A 20,988-nucleotide genomic window follows, 5' to 3' on the forward strand; every position below is an offset into this window, starting at 1 on the left:
GGCTCCAACGACGTGATGACGCACTTCCGGTCTGTCGCGCAACGTATCATGGGATATGTAGTCCTTCAAGGAGAAGACATTAAAATCAATGTGCCATTTCCAAGAAATGTTTTTTTTTACATCGTTGTCTTTTATTGTTTTTGTTTTTGTTTTTTTTCCCGAGAGAAAATAAATCAATACAGATACAGTAGTTAAAAAAAAAAAAACTAGCCAAATGTTACGATGAGTAATTCAATAATATAATACCAAAGGGAGGCAAATACCATTAACAACATTTTACACATAAACCGCTAAAGCCCAAAAGAAAAGGGACACTGAGAAAGGGTTTGCACTTCAATTTACAGAGCTTGCCTTGTAAACAGGTCTACAAATAAATTAAACAGAAAATTACTACTATAACTCAAGGATCTATAAGTGACAGTCTGAGAAATAAATGACAAACACATTATTTTAAAGCACAACTTTCAAAGTGGCTATCAGAACAAATTTAAGGAACCAGCTGCCAGACTATACAGTACATTAATGGTTTTTAGTGCAGTCAAGTGTTTTTCTTTCTTTCTTTAGGAAACAGGAAAAGCTATAAATCCACTGTCTGTAATGTGATAATTACTGCTCATGTTTTCTGTATCGGAAACCTTCTTGGTCAATACTTGGAAGACGGAAAAGATAAATAAATCACAAATTTATCCAAAAATGGGATGTCACATGCCTGACAAGATAAACATATGCAGTGATATGAGCATACTTTGGAATAAGTGCATGTGACAAAGTGGGTGAAGGGTGGATAGCTGATGATGGTGCCACACAGAATTCCTGCCTTTATTTCCTGGCAACAATGAGAGTATGGTAGAGTGGTTTTATTACAATGTGCAGATAGAGGGAGCTGTCAATGAGATACTCCGAAGCGCGCCGCTGCAGGTCAGCATCCACCAAGAAATCTCCGGCTTCTTCTGTGCTTTGGTGGAAGTTGTAGACGTGGCGAACCACCACCTTTCCTTGCTGCCTCGCCATCACAATCACCGTCTTCTGGAAACTCACACCGGCGAATTCGGGACTGGACGTCGCCGGGGTGACGATGATGCGAGGTCGACCGCCCTCTGTGCGGGTGGGCTGCATGGCGCCCAGCTCGGTATAGGTTGACCTTGCGCTTAGAGGAAGCCAGCGAGGAGAGAACAGAGCGTTCCATGTCACCCTCTTCGTGGAGTCGTGGCCGCTGGGCCCAAGCTGGGTCTGGAAGCTAAAGCTGCGGTCGTCGCGGGTGGGGTTATTGATCACCCAAGGGGACCCCCAGGAGGCTGACAGGTAGTTGCGGGGGGTGAAAATACTGCAATTGACATCGAAGTACTTGGCCAGTTGAATTGGTGAGGCAGAGTGGAACTGGAAAGCTAGATAGAGGAGATCACGAATGGTCTCGTAATATTTCACCATGAGGGGGGATTGCTTCTGGAGACGGAAGAGATACTGCGGGGGGATCATGCCGTATCGAACGAACTTCAGGGCGCTTTCCACTGTCGTACTGACAGGCTGGTTCAGGCTAATCCAAGCCTCAAGGGCCTCGTAGAGCTCGAGCTCGCTCTGCAAAATGAGGTCAGAGCGCTGGAGCAAGGACAGGAGCAGGTCTTCGCTGATGGAGCCCCATTCTTCGCTCTGCAGCACGGACGACAAGTTCCAGGACAGGTACTGCAGGCAGCTGTCCCGCAGGGCCATGTCCCCGATTTGCAACGCGTAGTTGTACCACCCAACCACATGGCCGGTGAGTGAATCACTAGACAGATGTTGGGTCATATATTGGGTCAGACCCACCTGCAGGGACCATACGTGATATTTGCTGGCTAGCTTATGAAGAGATATGGCCTGATCTAGTCGTACGGAGATGTCGCCACAGTACAGGTACCTGCAACAGAAAAAAAAAAAAAAAAGTTCAACAATCCCCTAAAGTCGTCCGAAACATTTTGAATCGTTAACAATACAAAATGTCGAAGCATGTTTTCTGAGTCACCCAAAGCCCACACTGTCTGTTTTTAGAATCCAGCCTCACACATCCGTTATCTTTTAGAAATATTTCACAATATGAAGCATCTCACTTCCAGTAGGAAGTATAAAGGCAAGGGGATGAGGCCAAATACGGTGAACCCAAAAAGCAGAAGTCAACGACACGCACAAGCGGCTCTGCTTGTCTTGAATGGTTTCATTTTTCCCTGCAGGTCGAGCGACCTCACCTGACGAACTTGTCAAAGACGGCTGCGCAGTCGGGCGTCTCCCTCAGAACCACGGCGCTGCTGTTGCGACTCAGCAGGAGCTCCTCGAACACGTCGCTCTGCAGAGTGAGAACCAGGCTGTGGGCCTGGATCACCTTCACCTCATCCGTGTTGATCGTCTGCACGCGGAGCGTGACATCACTCCCGTTCCCCATCGCCAGTAGGGACTCCATGCGCTGCACCAAACTCATGGAGTGATTCAGCACAGTGGCGCCGCTGTCCGAGGCCGATTCCTGCTTTAGGGCGGCTGTTGAAAAGAGATTAACGAGAGGGTTTAGCATAAATTACTATGGCTTTATTCGGCTATTGTTATATCGTTTTCTTTTACCTCTAAATTGCAATAGTGCTGCTACTTCCTGTATTTTCACATACTGTGCATTTGTCCCACAACTTCAGTTTGCGCTCGATGCCACAAGTTTTGAAGTCCTCCCGAATGTTTGCGCCGAGAGCCGTTTTGGTTTCGGTGAATGTCAAACCGACGCGCTGACTTGGAAAATCTCCGTGTAATGAAACTCCGGAGAAATCCCGAGTTCGCGGCGCCAATGCAGAAGGCCGTCCCCTTGTTCGGAAGTAGATTGAGCGCAGCGGAGATGAAAGACACAGCATGACGGGTTTCTGTTTCCACACTGCTCTGCCACAGCCATCAGCAGGCTTATGGGCCAGTTACTGGGGGTTTAATGGGACCTGGGGACGCTTTGCAGCTTCCCAGTCAACCACACACACACTTCAAACAAATATTTTTTTCCCCCGTCAGCCGTCCGGCACCATGAACCAGCAAAGTAAGGCGCTGAGTACGTGTAGCCGGATATTTACCGATATTTCAAGAACTCTAAATACAGCGGGATCTTTTGCATGATCTGTTCGGCGGAATACTTCCGGGGGAATTCCAAGTTGACTCAAAGTTATGAATAAGACATGACCGGGTGCCCCGTTCCGCCGAAACATTAAATAAAACATACTCCGAAAAGTTTTTACGTTTACACGAGCGAGCGCTCGTGAGGCTTTTTCAAATGAAATCCCATCTGACGGATCGGGAAAATGGCTTGTCATAGCTTTGGTCAAAACAGATCAGCGTCAGATCTTGGAGAAACAAGGACGCCTTTCCTTCGGCGCTTCGGCTCTACTGTTACGGAACTGGCCCGCGGCCAGACAGTAAATTGACTTGCCTGTCTTTCTCTGCACACAGCAGACAGATAGATGAGGACAGGATGAGTGGAATAGATAAATACCCATCTCCCGCCCCGAGGCTGGGCACGAGCCACACATTCATGCTGTGCCCTACTACCCACAGTATGGGAGAAGCTGGACTGAAATAGAACAACACAGCATCTCCTACAGTGTGGGATATCAAACGGACGCGCCGGCAACGTTACTTTGTCATCTAGAGTCTGTTTGCAAAAAGACATTCATGTGTTTTCTTACCTCCTCTAACTGTGACAGACTGGAAGTGGATTATGAGGAACAGGGTCCCCACACAGACCCAGGGAGGGATCCCTTGTTCACATGAGCGCACCATATCTTCTGTTATTCCCTGCCTCCTCTCCTTTGTCCTTTCCCACTCTCCTCCTCTCCCGGTGCCACTCTTCTCCTGACCCTTCTTCTCGCCGCTGTGCCTTTTGTCGCGTGCAGAAAGGTGTGTTGTCCCGCGTGTGCCGCCTGGTTCCCCGTCCCGCACTCTTTATGTAGGACGCTGGCCTTTCCCTGGCGCATCTCGCAACCCCGCGGACTCCATTGATTGGTGGAATCTGGCAGGGGCGTTGCTATAGCGACAGCTTTGATTTTGAATTTCTCCCTTTTGGATGTTACATGGGATTGATCAGCGGCTTTGGGCCAACCAACGACTCGGCTTAATGTTTTTGTTCTTTTCGTTAAAAGTCAGTCCTGCTAGGCGCTATTAACGATCAATATTTACAATTTCACGTTTTTTAATGGGGAGCGGAATGCAAACGGTCTCCGGAAGTCAAAATGCACTTTCCTTAAAATCTACGTTGAGCAGGAGCGGGGCCAATTAATTAGTTGATTCATTACCGCGGGTTGCGACTGAGACTCTTTGCCAAATGCAATTAAGGTTTTAATACGTGGCAGTCAAACACATTTCATAATCCAATTAAAGGGCAGTGACTTCTTTCCTGATGCCGGATTGATCAGAAGGAAAAAAAAAAAAAAAACGCAGAAGGATTGTCTCATTTGTGATGGATCTGCTTTAAGGCAAACTGATCAAATGTTGATCAGGAATTTATTCGGTAACACAAATTGAGTGATACTGACATAAAGATAATCACTGTAATCCCTTGTAATAGTGGTAGTGTCTAACACTTTGCACTTAAAAACTATTTCGGGGTGGCATATAGGAGCAGTTACATAATAAAAGGAGCGCCAGGGGCTAAATGATTGTGCATGAAAAATAATGGAAATCCTGTTATATATATATATTTATATATGTATATATATACATTTTTATTCTTTTTTTTTTCCATGCCTTTAGGAAATGTGCTATTCTCAAAAAACAAGAATCAATGAGAAATGCTGTGAGTGAGAAAGCCACATGACATGTATCCTTGAGGGAAAACGCTGTATATGGGAGAAGACAGAGGTGGTTAATAATAATACTTCTAGACATGAACTTTACACTGGAATTCAGTATCATTTTATATTTACCTCAATTTAACTCCTGAACTGCTCATAAGAGCTGGGTCAGACAATACTTAGATCCCCCCGCTAACAATGCAAAAAGATGAGCCCAAGTATTGATCGGATATTTGGGGGAAAAAAAATCCATGCATCTGACTAGACCATTAGTCCAATCAAACTATCCATGCTAACGTGCAGTGACGGGATAAATGGATTTGAAATTGCTCCAAATCCGCCGTGCCCACTATGGCATGATAAAAAACTTCATTTCAAATGCAAGTGGGTTACGGGGGGAGGCCCAGAAGGCAGCCAGACTGCGGTAAAATATGCAGAAACGGAGGAAACCTGCGGGACCATAACCTGAGCCACGAATAACCTGACAGCCTCTTACAGGAAAAGTGATACTCCCGAAATGCATCGGCAACGATAAATCCAATAAGGGGAGCGCCGATAATCCAATACGACGGTGCTAGCAGTCCTGCATGCGCAAAATTGGTTATACACAAATGTAATAAATTCAATTAAGGAAAATGGAATTTTGTGTGAGTGTATGAAATTCTGGTGTACAAGCCATGATTATGTCCCCGAGCCACACATCTGCGATGGTTGCGCCGCTCAGTATGCCGTGTCCTTCTCCAAGGTCACATTGCTTTCACCTATTGTGATCGCTTCCTATTAAGAATCTACTGGCCTGACCCCGGCGCGAAAGGGGTGATCCGACAAGCGGCTGGATTTGAATAATGTGCCTCGGGAAAAGATCCATGAGGGGATCGATGTGCCACGGGAGATTCCATCATGCAGTATAAACAGGACGTTTAGTATAGGCCTGATGCCAGAGTTAGCTTAAGCAAGGTGTCCTGGGTGACCTCTCTCCTGTATCAGGGGGATGCTTGTCCTAACTAGGACTATCCAGCATTTCACACACTCACGCACACACACACACACAAGGGATGACTTGAGGCATTACCTGCATTTATATGCAGAACACATCTGTTCAACTACATGAAAAACATCCAAAGGAAAAGAAAAACAAAGCACTGCTGCATTCGAACACATAAAAAAAGGTCAGTGTCTTACTGTGTCCCTGTTACTGTGGAATTAGGGATAATCTATGTATCATTGCAAATACATTCATTCATCATCTATTCTCTTATCTTGCTGGTCAATTCCAGCTGACATGGGATCGGTTGCCAATCTAAGACTACATTTACAGACATCCAAACATTAACTCTCTCACTCGCGTCATATGGAGACATACATCCATTAACCCTCTCATCCGCGATGCTGTCAAATACATATTTCTCAAAAATCAAAACCTCTGTTCCTTATTTTAGCTATTTGATGATGTATCGGACAGTCCGATGTACATTTCACGTTGTGTTAAATCTGATGGAGAGCCAGTGATTGTGAAGACGGTACAAACGGATTTCTATTATGATTATTATTTTCCTTAAATATTGCAGCAGCACTGCTATGTATCCAAAGGGGAAAATGCAGCAGCGGCGGTGCATTCATGGTCAAAAAAAAGTCACAAAAACGTAAAATCATTATCGAGAGACATTTCCGAATGAGAAAAACCATTATTTAGCAACCCTTGTAACAGCAGCGATCCCTTTCTCCATTTTCAACCCTGTTCAAGTGTATTTTTCTTGAGTGCCGTGATGCGTTGTGGTCATTTCCGGTTTCATTTGGTCGTTCCGCTACACTTGTGTTTTGACTCGTTCAGCATTCCTCCTGTTCAACGCCAACTCCCTTTTTTTTTCTTGTGAATCAGCCCGGCCTTGCCCCAACCTTGGATCTCAGTTTTTTCTATGGAATCAGAATTTGTGTTGCGAACCATCTAAGTGACCGACACCTAAGTTAGGCTCACGATCATACCTGTGCAACGAATTATATTCCATATTTTTGTTTCATACACTATAATATAAGAATAAGAATAACTTTATTTATCCCGAAGGAAATTGTTGTGCCAGTTACAAGAAAAATATAACAAATAAATAGGGAGAATAAGAAATACCAATGAACTATAAAGTGTCTTAAGTAAGCACAAGAGTATGAAAAAATATTGTACATGTACTAGTAGCTGTTATGAAATATTGCAGTTATGAACAGATATACAGATAAATTATTACAATTCACTGTAAGTGGGTGAGTTTTATTTATCTATTTCTTTTATTTATTTATTTAATTTAAGGTTTTTAAGATTTTAAGATTCCCTGCGGCTGAGAGGTATTAAAAAGTCTGATAGCCTCAGGTAGGAAAGACCTCCTGTGGCGTTCAGTGGAGCAGGTTTGTATATGGCAGGTTTCCCCCCATATGCATATTTTTTTTCACCAAAAGGTGCCATTTTTTCAGCCACAGATTATCAACATGCAAAATCATCTCTGAGGACGGCTGTCAAATAAATGCAGCGGTGCACCAAAGTGTGATAGGACATCAAGTTGGTTGGTTTGGGAGAGGAGGAGGCAGAGCCTGAAGGGGAACAGCTGAAAAGGAAGGATAACGCTCTCCTGTGGAATTAAATTCTAAAGCAGAAAGATGGGAGATCAAGAAGACTCCAAGCACATCGTGTCTTTTCGCCTGCGGCTCGGTCGATAGCGCGGGCGCTCCTGCAGTTGGAAGGTTGGCGGTTTGATTCCCGGTTTCCACCTGCCTGCTTGCAGAACTGTCTTTGGGGGAGACACTGAAACAAAAAATCCGATGTAAAGCTGTGTTTGTGTGGAGATGCGTGTTCTAATTTCCTGCACCACCATTTCAGCGAAGACTGATTTAATGTCACCACTTGAGAGAGGAAAAAAAAAAAAAGAAAGAAGGTGGGTAGGGTGGGGGGAAAAATATCAAATGCTTTGCTCAAAGGCCCTCAACCGATGGAGGAAAGATCCATCTGTTGGATCTGACCTGTTAATGTGCTTTTCCACCAGATGGAGCTACATGATGATGAAGTCTGCGATTCCAAAAAAAAAAAAAAGGGAGAGAGAAAAGACACATCATATCAACAGTAATTTAAGATTCATCGGATGACTTTTCTTTATGCTCAAATATAAACTGAGACGTGCAGATGCAAATGTGTTCCTTGGCGCATGCGCAAATGCAGCCCCTTGTCGGTCGCACCCGCTTTCTTTCTTACACGTTTTACTTTCTTTTTCCGTCTTTTTCCTTTCAATCTGCGACTTAAAATGCTTTTTCAACATACTAGTAGAGAGAGTTTGTCTTTTTTATACGTTTCACAAACCCTTACACATAAATTCAAAAAATAAACACAAATATATATATATATATATATATATATACAGGACTGTTTCTGAAAATTAGAATATTGTGATAAAGTTCTTTACCTTCTGTAATGCAATTAAAAAAACAAAACTACTTTTTCATGATATTCAAATATTTTGAGATAGGATGTTTGAGTTCTCTTAAGATGTAAGCCATAATCAGCAATATTAGAATGATAAAAGCCTCGCAATATTTCAGTTGATTGGGAATGAATCCAGAATACATGACATATTTGTTTTTGTAATTGCATTACAGAAGATACAGAACTTTATCACAATATTCTAATTTTCTGAGACAGTCCTGTATATATATTTGTGTGTGTTTGTTTTTAAGTTATCTCTGTTCTGTTTATTTCATTTCATTTATTCATTAATTTATTTAAGCGGATATATTTTTTTTCTGATTCTGATTCTATAAATTGTTTTTTAAGCCCCCCCCCCCACCCCGCACTTAAAGACCACTCACGGAGGAAGCCCGAAATAAACGCCCGCAGAATCTTATCAGGGAAGCGATTCAATCACCAAAACCTGTTAAAACAAAATGAAAAGAAAACCAGCACCCACACACACACACACATACACACACACACACACAAAAGCAAAAGAAGCATTAATCATCCCGGCCGGTCTGCGTGGAGGTGCAGTGAGTGGCCCCTTTGTTCGGGTCTAATCTGCCTGCAGCCAGTAAAGCGGGCTGGATCTTAATCTCTCGGAATATGCAAAGCCGGCAGCGCGGCGGAGGTCGGGGAGGATCAGCCCGAGTTTTACCCCGGAGGCTGAGCGCTCTCCGCGGACTGCGCGCCGTGCAGGAGTGGGCGGACGGAGGAGGAGGAGGACCGACACCCGAGGAGAGGCGGACGGACGGCTGAGTCCGTCTAGTAATCCGATTACAGGTTGCGCGCAAAACGTCTTTTCCGGGCCAGAGGAGATCACCTGTTGGAGCGCTCACATCCTCTGCAGCCCAGGTAAACTGTGTTTGTTCATTTGCCTCAAAATGATTACCTTAAGAATGGCTACGTTCATTCCTATTACTATTATTCTAACTCCTTAATCTCATAGTAATGAGGATAAAATTGTGCCAGGTCATATTGGACTTCCAAAATAGACCTGTTGATGTTTGTCTAAGGGTTCTGTTGTAATATTTTAAGCGGAAAATCTGCTCCGTCAGTCTTACTTTTTATATTTATCGCCTTGTCACTTTTATTGTTTGTTTTTTATTGTTTCTTTTAAATGTGTATTTTGTGTCTGAGTGTCGAGTCTTAAATAAAATGTATTATCATTAAACTAAACCAGGAGTTAAAGTAAAGATCCTTTGAAAACCGTTTGCGAGGTTGATATACATTTCAATATTGCTATCGATGGACGAGATGTCCGACTCTGTGAACTCCATTGTTAGTATGCTATATTTAGTGAATTAAAGGTGTAAACCTCAAACTTTTTCCTCATAAATACGAGTTCATATATTATTTCTGATTTCACCCGTTTAGAAATCTACTTTCTACCTCCTCGCATTAAACAAGCCATAATAACAGATTTCTGAAAAGAGGGCATTTGAATGGGCCGTGTTTGTTTTGTTTGGGAAACCAGTCTCATTAATCGTGCCTCTGAAAATCAGGACGGTTTCTCGTCACTTTTCTTGAGAGGGCAAATTCACCGAATCGTGATTGGTGTAATTAAAACGGCAGCGACTCCCCTCAGCTGAGGTCTTGTTATGAATCTCCGGCGGATGTTTGCACGACGTGATTACACCGACGTTCTATGGTTTTAAACTTCTCAGCGTGCGCGGGGGTTCAGGGACACGATGTTGGCACGTGGGGTTATAGACGATCGTTATGTATTCCTTGTGTGTTTTAGACACGATGGGACCGACGGGCGCCCCGGCAGGATGCGGTCCGAACATCGGGTCCGTGTATTACAACCTGTGTGACCTGACGGCGGTGTGGGGCGTGGCGGTGGAGGCCGTCGCCGTCGCCGGAGTGGTGACGTCATTCGTTTTGTTTATCGTCCTCATGGCCTCCTTGCCGTTCGTGACACACAAGAAGAGAAAGGGTATGGTGGCGCTGCAGGCCAGCGTTCTGGTTTTCACCCTCGGACTCTTCGGGCTGACGTTTGCCTTCATCGTGGACCGGTACTCCACCACCTGTGCCGCCAGGAGGTTCCTCTTCGGGGTGCTGTTTTCAGGTTGTCTGGCCTGCTTGGTGATGCACGGCTTGTGGCTCACCCTACTGGAGCGGCGGGGCCGGGGGCCCAGGTGTTGGATGCTGTGTCTGGGCGCCCTGGCTCTCTGGCTGGTGGAAGTCATCATCAACACCGAGTGGCTCATCATCACGGTGGTCAGGAATCCCCGGAGCGGCGCCGACTCCTCCGACCTGCCCTGCAGCATCGCCACCAAGGACTTTGTGCTGGCGCTGATCTACGTGATGGTTCTGCTGCTGGCCTCGGTGCTGGTGGCGGCGCCCTCTCTGAAACACAAACACAAGCAGTGGCGCAGAGACGGCGCCCTCATCCTGATCACGGGCGTCCTTACCGTGGCTATCTGGGTAGCTTGGATTGTCATGTACGTCCATGGGAACCAAGCGGTGGGAAACCCCAGTTGGGATGATCCTACGCTGGCTGTGGCGGTGGTATCAAACGCCTGGGTGTTTCTGTTCCTCTACACCATCCCAGAAATCTGCTTACTGACCCAGGAGGACCCAGACCAGGAGCCGCCAAACGACGGCGACCACATCTACCCTGCCAGGAGCCTTGTTTACGACAACATTCTCAAGGAGTCTGAGCCGCCCCGGCAGACGGTGTACGTGGAAAATAAAGCCTTCTCGCCGGAGGAGCCTCCCGCAGGTACACCCGGAGAGCTGTTGAATAAGCGAAGAGAGCATCGGTCCAGTGCAGACGTCTGCATCGCCGCTTCTGACAAAGGAGTGGATTCTGAACGTGACTTATTATTTACTTTTTCGATTGCTAAGAGTAGCCGCTAAGTTGTTTGCAGCCCTTGCATTCATCAGCAACTACATCACCCACACAAGAAATACTATATGACACCTCTAAATAATAACGTAATGCACATTTGAGTGATGACAAATCGCATGCCGTTCAAAATGCCCTCTGTAGTAGTTTTTCTATATAAATACCCCGGTTAGTTTTTCCACCGCCGACAGCTGGCACGCTAATGATGGTAAAATGTTCATTATTGTGGGGTTTTGCTCCCAATCTCTGCGAAATTCTGCAGTAAATCATAATTAGACTGCTGACAGGGTCACAGCGCGACCTGTTGTTTGTTTCAAGTTATGCTAAAATCTTTAGGGACACATACGCCGGAATGTGGGCTAATCGGTACGGAATAAAAGAAAGAAATCTGTTTAAACTGTATGTCTGACGTTAGCATGTCATCACTTTTGACACTGATCCCCTCCCGTCCGGAATAGCTAAGCAGATTCTTCCGGATTAAAACAGTAACGGTAATTCTAAATTATACCACAAGCGCAAATACCAAAACTTATCGCCAAATACTTTGAAATATTTGTCAACTTCCAAGCGCGGAGAAGCTTTGCCTCTGCACGGTGACATACGAGAAGCCACTCTGTCTCCGACTGCATCAAGGCGTCGATAAAAATCCCCTTTTGTGAATTTTTAACAGAACCTCAAACAGAATCACTGCTGCCACGTATTCCAGCCTACTTTGCCTCGGTGACCGATTGATGCCTTTCGTTACTGTCGCCGTGGATCTGCTTTGAAAATGAATCATCGGGTTATAGATAGATGGCGGCTTGAAAGGGCATGTTGTCATTGTACAAGACGGTTACTCGATTTATCTACTGTGCCTGCAATGGTATAAATGCGGGATGACGCGCAAACACGAATGAGATAGATAGCAACTGTCGTGGCTAACGTTTTGTTGTGAGGGCTGATAGAATCTCCTGGAAACGATAGTCTCCGAGCTCCAAAATATCCGATGTTTATGTGTGTGGGGCCAAAAAAAAATGTCCTCACTCAAGAGGACGCCCTAAAAGTATGGTTTAGCAGCCTGCTCTGAAACCTCTTAGCATGCCATGAACTGGTTTAACCTATTATTCCATGATATTAATCCCCATATTTGTCCTTAGCAGTGCCTTCTAAGCCCATGTCTCCGTATGGTTCCTACAACGGTCAGCTGCGAAGCTGTGTGTATCAGCCCACCGAACTAGCCCTGATCGCCAAGGGGCTGACCAAGGTGAGTTTGACAGACGACTGACACAGAAATAATCTCCATCGCTGTCAAATCCTTAAAAAAAAAGGCTCTCGCCTCTTTTTGTTCGCACAGCGGGACCAAAACACGATGATCCCTCGACCCACCGCCCCAACTCTGGACCCGGGAAGCGGCGGCACCTTGCCTCGATCGGCCGAATCCTGATGGGCCTCTTGGCTGTCGTGAACAGACGGCGTGAGTCGAGAGCCCATTTCACTGTCGGCATCCCGCTGGATTGTAAATTATAAAATAAATCCCCGCCAGGGGTTTCGCTCTCTCCGGCCTCAGGGTTCATAGACTTCATCACTTAGTTTTACACTTTAAGCCGCTTGGGCTGATGTTCCTGCACTGCTTGATAAGCACACGTTTCAATGATTATGATAATACTTGTGTAATATCACAGGTGGCCGGTTTATCGGGTCACAATCACGCGTAGAATTAACACGGTGGAAAGAAGCGGCACCTCACATGTTTCCATTCTCCTCCTTTTGTTGCCTTCTTCCGTGAACTGCCTTCTTCCCAGCGCTTTCCTCTTTGACACTCCCTTCAGAAAAAACGACAAACGAGAGCATAGGAATAACAAGTATTGAGCGCATATTAAAATTCAGAGGGAAGCTACAATTTATTTATTTTCTTGGCAGAGAGCGTAGGGTGTTCGGTCTCATCTTCGTCACCAATACGCGGAGCAAACATTTTCCAGTTTTAAAAGTCTTTGTGTTGAAGCGCTGCATCGCGCTGCCGCCTGTGGACCGGGGAAGTCGCAGAGGCGTGGTAGCTCCAGCACAAAGGGTGATAAACAGGAGAGAATTACGAGTATTTGTATTTCCAACATTGTTTTCTAACATCTGCTGATTGTAGGTTTTTATCTGATCTTAACATTTCGCTTTGTCCACATGTGTCGTGACGCCTTGAAATCAAGAGATTTTTTTTTGTGAAAGTGTGATTTCTAATTTATTAAACATATCAAGGTCACCTGGTGTGGCTGTTGGATCTGAGATCGGGATACTGCGAGAGGAAGTGCCACAGGTATTACCGCGTACTGTCCTGAGCGATTATTTACATATGACGACTTGCTCCGGCTCTGCAAGTTTGCCGGGGGAGGGGGCCTCTGAGGGGAGATGCCTTCATACCGAGGAGCTGGGTTCGCAGTGCTGATGCCACAGGAAACTACTTTGGGTGGAACACAGTGATATCGTGAGAATGTTGGCTCGAGCCAAAAAAAAAAAAAAACAACAATTCCAACAATAAGTCCTGTGCCAAAGTGCTTCTTTGCAGTTTTAATGTATACTGCAGCCTTTGTGTCGCCAAAGAAGTATATTTTGCTTTGCATTTGATGTAACAGAATCAGCTTTAACAACACGGTGTGGAAACTAAATGGTCTGATTGTAGCTGCAATATTATGCACGCACGTTTGTTACATAAGAGGCCGAGTTGGCTGCAGCCGAGCAGCGTGGGCTCCACCGCGTACTGCGTTCACGCTGCGACTCCAGGTGATCCCATGGCTGACATTTCATCTTGAATAACCCCATGCTATCAAGACACAAATGCTTTTTCTTATTCATCTTTCTTTTTTTTTCCTGCGCACCGAGCAGAGGCACAATTAAAATCTCTCAGACACGCACACATTACTCTCAGAGCGACCTGTGGCTGCCTAGCAGCAGGCTGAGCAAGCTCTCAATTACTCCCATCAACCTGTATCGTCAGCTGCCTTCGAGACTCACTCAGCTTGAAATCTGCCCACAAACTGGCAGCGTCGTTATCGACGGCACAACAGAGCCAGTGTGTAACACCATCCGTCGGAGAAGGAGAATAAATATTAAAAGGACGGGAAGGAGAAGCAGCATTGACTCACTTAGAAATACCGCTGTCAGGCGTTTTGAACAGAACGGCTCGGTCTGCGATTTCGCTTGAGGAGGAAACAGAGCCCGTTCCTCAGCAACACTTTGAATAATTTTCCTTTATGAATACGTGTTCAAGTTTTAATTAATGGCTTTTTAATTTTTAGTTTGGTAAAAAAAAAAAAAAAAAAAAGCTCTGTGAAGCTATACTTTGTTTCTTTGCTTATTCCTGGTTACTGTCTGGTATTTTGTTCACTTAATCTTTACGTGCTTGGACATATCTTTGTATGATTAGACTGTATGAGCAGGTCAGAGGTAAAAACTGGCTTCTTTCACACAGATAGTAACTGCCGACCTCTTGCTTGACCTCTAAGATTTTTTTTAGTTTTATCCAGATCAAAAGACCACAACTTGGGACCCAAGTTTAAAAAAAATAAGTGCTTAAGGTTAGGATAGTCCTTTAATAATTAAATGTAATATATAAAATAAAAAAATGAGGACTAGATTCAATATTTAGCCATTTGCTACAATGTTTAAGTTAGTAGAATTCCAAATCACTCAAATAAACAATAGAAAAAAAATTAAATAAGTAAATTAAAAAAAAGTATCCAAAACAATAAAGTATTTTGAGTTCTGTAGATATACAGGTAATAGAACAATGATAATATTATTCATTCATTCTCGATCCTGCCTCAGAGTGGTGGCGGGGCCTGAGCCAATCCCAGTGGTTACTGGGAGGGAGGCAGGGTTTAAACGGGATCGCTCGCCACTCAACCCTATCGTCTCATGAAACAGAACCTAATGGTTTGGCAGGTTTGCATTCAAACAAGAGTATGAAGACGAGCTTGGTACCTCACAGCAGAGCACAATCCAATTGTGAGCGAGCTGCGCTGTCTCAACTCATACTGACGGTCAGATCAGATCCAACAACTCATTTTCAACAGCTCATTCATTAAAAAAAAAATTGTTTCCCTTCAATATATCATGTAAGTCAACTGCTTTGTTGCTGGCTCTGGAAGGGCAAGAGCTTGATCTTTTACAAGGAAATTTAAAGCCCAAGGAAGACATTTTAACTCTCATAAAACTGCATGGATCCCTTTGAGCGAGGTTGGATCTCTGAAGTCAGGTGGTCCTCTAGATGTCTGTTTTAAGTGTCCCCCATCTGTAACTCGGGTCGAAACAAAACACACCACCTTCTCTTGGCAGGCAGCAACTTTAAACGGCTTCATGTGAATAGCTGTCTTGTGCACATGGGACGCGGGCGGTCACGTGACCCGTGCCGTTTGGGCTCCGCTCAAGGGAACGGCCGCTAACAATCACACACAGCTGTCCACAATTAACGCATTTTCTTGTCACTGGGACGACCGGTGGACAACACCGGATGAAAAATAAAAAGACCGGGGGTTGGGGAGGCGGGGGTTACTGGTCAAGCTGATTAAACAGAGGTGAACATTGACACAGTTCAAACAACAAGTATTAACCGATATCTTGTGACATTACTCAATAGATGGTGTTTGCCATTAGAGCTACGATACTTTGAAAATCAAAACTCTCTTATCGGTGCGATTTGTTCCAGAGGCTAGTATTTCAACAAAGGCCTTGTTCATTGCTGGAATAAGCGGAGGGTAAACCTTGAAAGGATTACAAATGAAAATAGCTGTGCCATGCTCGAATAGCTGCTGCACAAAAGATGGATGCAGTTTGTAAAAAGCTAGGCATCTGCGTTTAATCCTATTCGCATTTAATTTCTCAACATCTGTATGAAGAATTAATAAGCTCTCTTCAGGCAAATATCTCAAAAAAATATATTTTCCTCACAAACTGTGCCGCTGTCCGACCAGCTCTTCACAGGAGTGTAATAGCAACTCTGGACAGGACTGCCATCTAGTGGGACCACAACTCAGGAAAGTGGTGTTTTCTCACTGAGATCACAAATGATGTCATAGGAGTGTGTTTGTAAAAACACAGTAAAAAATGCACAGTCTGAAGGGGAGGAAAGCGACAAAGCCCTGGACGAGCAGAAGAACAGTCTCTTGAATGTCCCGTTCTCCGTCGAGCCCGTGGTACAAATGTCTGCTTTTTTCCGCTGATAATACCGGCAGTGTGATGAGCTCCGGCTCCAGAGTCACCGCTGACCACAGCCGTCGACAGGAAGTTCCTTGAGGTGAGCAAAATGAAACATCACTCTAAGTTCTTGACTTTTTCCATGCTGGCAGTTTTGGCTTGATGCTGCTCCTGTTTCTGTTTCTTCAGATGACGGTATGCCTGGACTGCTCGCTCCCTTTCCTCCTCAATGATTCTCTGTCTGGCCATGGAGCGGTTGGCTGTGGAAGGCGCTGTGTGGCCCAGAAGAGAGTTGAGAAGCAGCTCTTTTACCTGTTTCTGAAGGTTGGGTATAGAGAGCACAGACTTGTTAGCGACACCCACAGGCTTTACAATCCATTTTATGTGTGATCATTTAATAAACAGGTTACCTGAGGTTTGCTTGCTGCTTTCTTTGGTTTGCTGGTGAGACAAGGTGGTGCCATTGCGACCTCACCAAAAGGGACATTGTCTGCAAAACAAAAGAAACCTATGTCAGAATACCAAAAATGTTTATCTTATCTTTACATTTGACTGATTTAATTAAGCGATTGTCGATTTTGACAAATCGGCGAGCACAGAGAAGCAGACAAAGGCGTCCTGCTTCCGAAAAGGTCTGCAGCAAACAGATAAATATATGCCACGAATCCAGAACAACGATCCACAAAGACAAAAAAAGTGGAGTTGCGAAAAGCAGAGTTAGGTCACGTTACATAAACTCTTCAGAAGTGGAACAAATATGCACATATCCATCTAAAAATAAGCAGGTCCAAGACAAGAAAAGTGATTCACTTGCAGCAGAGAAAGAAAACCCAGAGGAGCTGTTCAATCCATTTACAGAAAGTAAAAGAGCCCATTCCCTTTTCATGTTAAACCCAAAGCATATAATATTGGATCACTTTCTGCTGAAAAACATTTATTGGGGTACTGCTAGTAATTTCCCAGCTAGCCTTAAAAAAAAAAAAAAAAAAAAAATTAAAAACTCTACCTGAGAAGATCTCCTTTTCCATATTGTCCTCTTGTTTGTCCATTTTTTTCTGCCGTTCCTTCTCTAACCTTGCTCTGTCGTACCTGTGCAGGTTGACAAAGGCACATAAAATAGACCACTTACATGAATCATCTGTGAGTCACAAACGATTCTAATCCCAAATCCATTCCTCTTTCTATTGACATTTCACCACATGCAGTTTTTTTGAAAAGCGTAACGGAAAGCTAAATGATTTCAAATTCAGCACAAAATGTTCCTGTTAAACAGAACAAATAATCTGGTTTATCTTCCAGTCTACCTGAAGGTCATTTCTTTAGTCAGGCAAATAAAAAAAAAAAAACACAAGCTGTGAATCTACATCCAAGTCAAAAGACTACGGTCTTTATCAGTCTGGTCAGACGTGGACGATTTGAATGAATTCCCTGTGGCAACTTCTCTTTGACAGAAATATGAGCAGTATGGGCTCAAACTGGAGAAGGCACAGGTACCCTTACTTTCGTATCAGTGGGCATTTTTGCAGAAAATCTAACATTTTTTGATATTGTGAATTAAGCTGGCCAAATAATCACATTTGATAAGAATTTTGTTTTTTCCTCTAAAACTGCTTGGGTCTTGGTCCACTTACTCCTTCTTTTTTTCTGACTTGCCCTTGTCTGCAGGCCTCTCTTGTTTCTCGGCGCCCAACTCGGGTTTTCTCTCTACTTGGTTCTTGGTGAGGAAGAAGACGTGTTTCGTCTCATTCTCCATGCGACGGATGTATGCCTTTTCGCTTTCTGTCCTCTTCCTCTTGAAAACCGGGACAGGTATGTCCACATACTTTGACTTCTCTGGCTTATTTCTGGGAAAGATGGCTGGAGAGGGAGAGATGAAAAGAATCCCTTCAGCAGTTATACAACACTTGAGACAATAAAAAGAAATGTATAGATTTTTTGTCAAGGCTGTTCATCCTTAAAGAATTATTTTATTTCATTGGAGACATATATCATTTTATTCAATCACAATACAATTTTAAACTAATAATTTGGACAACAGCTTGGTCTAAGCACAAAATTAACTAAGTCTGCCATTTTAGTCAGCTAAATTTGGCGCACAAAGCTCATCAAATATTGAATTTGCCAATTTTGCTTTTAAAATTTAAGTGAAAAACTATATTAATAACTTCACATTTGTGTAATTCAGTTTAAAATCCCTCTGAATAGGTTTGTGAACAGCCGCAGCAATAGATTTCACATCCTTTCTTCACTACAAATGTTCTAACCTATCACCAATATTCAGATGGTAGTGGGGAATCAGTCTTGATGTTTATTGCTCACGTTTTTTTAGCTTTTGTGACTTCGAGGATCCTCCTTTCAGCTGCTTTGTGCTCCTCATGATTTCCCTGAGCCTGAAGGGGATGTGTGTCATGTGGTCTGCTGATTTTGCAGTTTTGTGTTTCATCCTCTTCTCACTGTCATTTGGACATAAGAAGCAATGGATAAAATAAAGAGCAAAGTCACCAAAAGTTAAAGCCACATACCAAAAACGCAATGCGACAAATTAATACATTCAAGGTTGTGAAGTACTCTTAATTAAAATATTATTTGGGGGGAAACTAGCTTACCCTCCAATATCAAATGAGGCTAAAATTTAAACTCGGTTATGTAGGTTAGCAGTAGCGTTGCAAGAACTTTTCCGAATTTGCTAATATGTCATTTCGATTATTGACAGGACCGTTACAATTCTAGAATTGTTTGTACAACTTTATTTATCTTTGTATAACATTATACCACCACTTCGCGAAAAATACATGGGAAAAAAGATAGTTTTGTGCCGCTAGTAGCTTAACTTAGCGAGATAATCACAGCTAGCTACATGCAGCGTTAGCTAGCAGCGTCTCTTCTTACCTGGGTTGTCGCCCGGCTTTGCTAGCTTGCTTTTCGGGCTTGTTTGAGTTCTTATTCTTCACCATATTCGTACAAGTTATTCCTTCTCAGCGAACTACGGCGTGGTAAAACAACAACAAAACACGTGGATCGGCTTTATACAACTTTAACCTATGAACTCTGACCTCAAACAGAAAAGATACGTAAACTGAGGAAAGACGTCTCACTCTCTACCTTTTTTTGGGGGGGTACTTTGTATACCGAACCTCGGGAGGGGAAATTGGAATAGATTTGTCCCCCGTATGGAATATTTTAGTGAAAAAAATATGTCAGAAATAATTAAAAAACAATGTCCAGAGAGAAAATAATTCCAGAGTCGATAGACTATCATTTTATGAAACAATTTCTCGCCACTAGATGGCGCTAATGTACCTATTACTCAACTGGCAGTGACTTGACTTGATGATGAAGAACATATTTCCATCTGTGTTGAGGATTTAAAATTAATTTTAAAAGTCCAAAGCATTAACAAAATGCACTCAATTAAATATTTTCAGATCTGAGTATACAATCTGCCAAGGAATTTTTAAGATTGGATGTTTTTGCATGATGTGACACCAATGTACATTGCTGTATTAAGGTGAAAATTTAAGTATACATCACAAAAATTACAACAGTTGAATTTATAGAAAAGGCATCTATTACTGTAGCTACTCAGCTTTGATGGATTTCTCATCCACTGCTGCAAAATCACAGCTGAGAAAATAGTTTTATCCATTCATCTTGCTTTTTTGGTATGTTTTGAAATTTCTTATTCGGTAAAGCATGCGTAAACTACTGAACAAAACAACCCTCGCTCTTCAGTTAGCCTGCTTTTACATCTCAGCCTTTAAATAAGACTGTGTTTTTCTCCAGCTGATGATCAGTTGAATAATCTTCTGACGTTGTCCATTCAGAGCTAGCCGGCACAGCATTCTGATCAGTTTCCTCCTTGCACCTTCTGCAGACTTATTAGGGCCTTAGAGGCCAAGCATGAATACTAATCCTGACTCGTATGTGAATTATTACATTTCAACAACTATTTGAAAGTTCATCGTTCATCTGGCATTTCAAGTCATCAGTCCGATCAACCGTGGAAATTAAATAGCCTCGCTCTGCATTCTTATATTCATCCTTTTGCCATGAAATATGCATGAGAGTGTCACTTGTCATACTTTAATAGCCCATATACATTCCTGAGCCTGCATGCTTCTCATTTGTGTGCCAGATCACTCAGAGAACTGAAGTGTTCTTCTAAAACCCTAATAATCTTTAATAATAAAGAGTTATTCATGAATGAGACTGAATAACCCATTGGATGAATGGACCAGGTGTTTGTTTATGCGCGGGGCAGCTGGGGGGGGGGTTTAGCTATGAGACGTGATGCTACTCAATCTGAGAGGCTGCTGATGAAAGCAGGTACTGTTGCTGTTGACGCTGTTCTTTTCTCACGGATACACAGTGCGTAATTTTACAAGGCTGGGATCAGGTGATTTAGTATAACGGATGTTATTGCAAGGTCGCTGGAAGACGGCAGCACAATTGCCAATGTAACACACGAATATCCCCTTGGGGATCAAGAAAGTATTCATTCATATTTAGTATTAAAAAAACATGTTTTTAATTATCGTGCTCCTATGAAGCCTTTTTTTTATGCCAAAAGAAAATTGCCCATGTGTTTAAAAAACATGGCCAGAAAATGCAGCCAAGTAGAGGTACAAAAACACATCAACCGCATGTTCTAATCACTTTTTATGTTAAAATTGAAAATCACAAGATACAAAATAGTGTTTCTA

General features: G+C 43.4%; 3 protein-coding genes across 4 annotated transcripts; 1 reads left to right on the forward strand and 2 right to left on the reverse strand.

Annotated features, from left to right (window-relative positions):
- Positions 1–119: 119 nt before the first annotated feature.
- On the reverse strand, positions 120–3,904 carry btbd17b (BTB (POZ) domain containing 17b). The gene is made up of 3 exons (XM_086175960.1): positions 3,681–3,904; positions 2,220–2,505; positions 120–1,894 (listed from the first exon to the last, which is right to left on the reverse strand). The coding sequence occupies exons 1-3, from the start codon at positions 3,772–3,774 to the stop codon at positions 820–822; spliced, it is 1,455 nt and encodes a 484-aa protein (XP_086032086.1). The 5' UTR covers positions 3,775–3,904; the 3' UTR covers positions 120–819.
- Positions 3,905–8,814: 4,910 nt separating this feature from the next.
- On the forward strand, positions 8,815–13,337 carry LOC147217206 (G protein-coupled receptor family C group 5 member C-like). 2 transcript variants are annotated; one of them, XM_086176256.1, is made up of 4 exons: positions 8,815–9,126; positions 10,016–10,999; positions 12,262–12,368; positions 12,459–13,337. In XM_086176256.1, exons 2-4 carry the CDS (start codon positions 10,021–10,023, stop codon positions 12,546–12,548), a joined length of 1,176 nt encoding a protein of 391 aa, XP_086032382.1. In that variant the 5' UTR covers positions 8,815–9,126; positions 10,016–10,020; the 3' UTR covers positions 12,549–13,337. The 2 variants fall into 2 exon arrangements, with proteins under 2 accessions (XP_086032382.1, XP_086032383.1); XM_086176257.1 differs by having other exon boundaries at positions 12,265–12,368.
- Positions 13,338–14,662: 1,325 nt separating this feature from the next.
- Positions 14,663–19,350, reverse strand: ccdc137 (coiled-coil domain containing 137). The gene is made up of 6 exons (XM_086176258.1): positions 19,175–19,350; positions 18,605–18,738; positions 17,917–18,142; positions 17,292–17,374; positions 16,696–16,775; positions 14,663–16,603 (listed from the first exon to the last, which is right to left on the reverse strand). The coding sequence occupies exons 1-6, from the start codon at positions 19,237–19,239 to the stop codon at positions 16,403–16,405; spliced, it is 789 nt and encodes a 262-aa protein (XP_086032384.1). The 5' UTR covers positions 19,240–19,350; the 3' UTR covers positions 14,663–16,402.
- Between the last annotated feature and the right edge of the window lie 1,638 nt (positions 19,351–20,988).

Source organism: Fistularia commersonii, chromosome 28 (genome assembly GCF_037954325.1).
Source record: "Fistularia commersonii isolate RoL2024-O1a breed Wild chromosome 28, RoL_Fcom_v1.0, whole genome shotgun sequence".
Taxonomy (NCBI): Eukaryota; Metazoa; Chordata; class Actinopteri; order Syngnathiformes; family Fistulariidae; genus Fistularia; species Fistularia commersonii.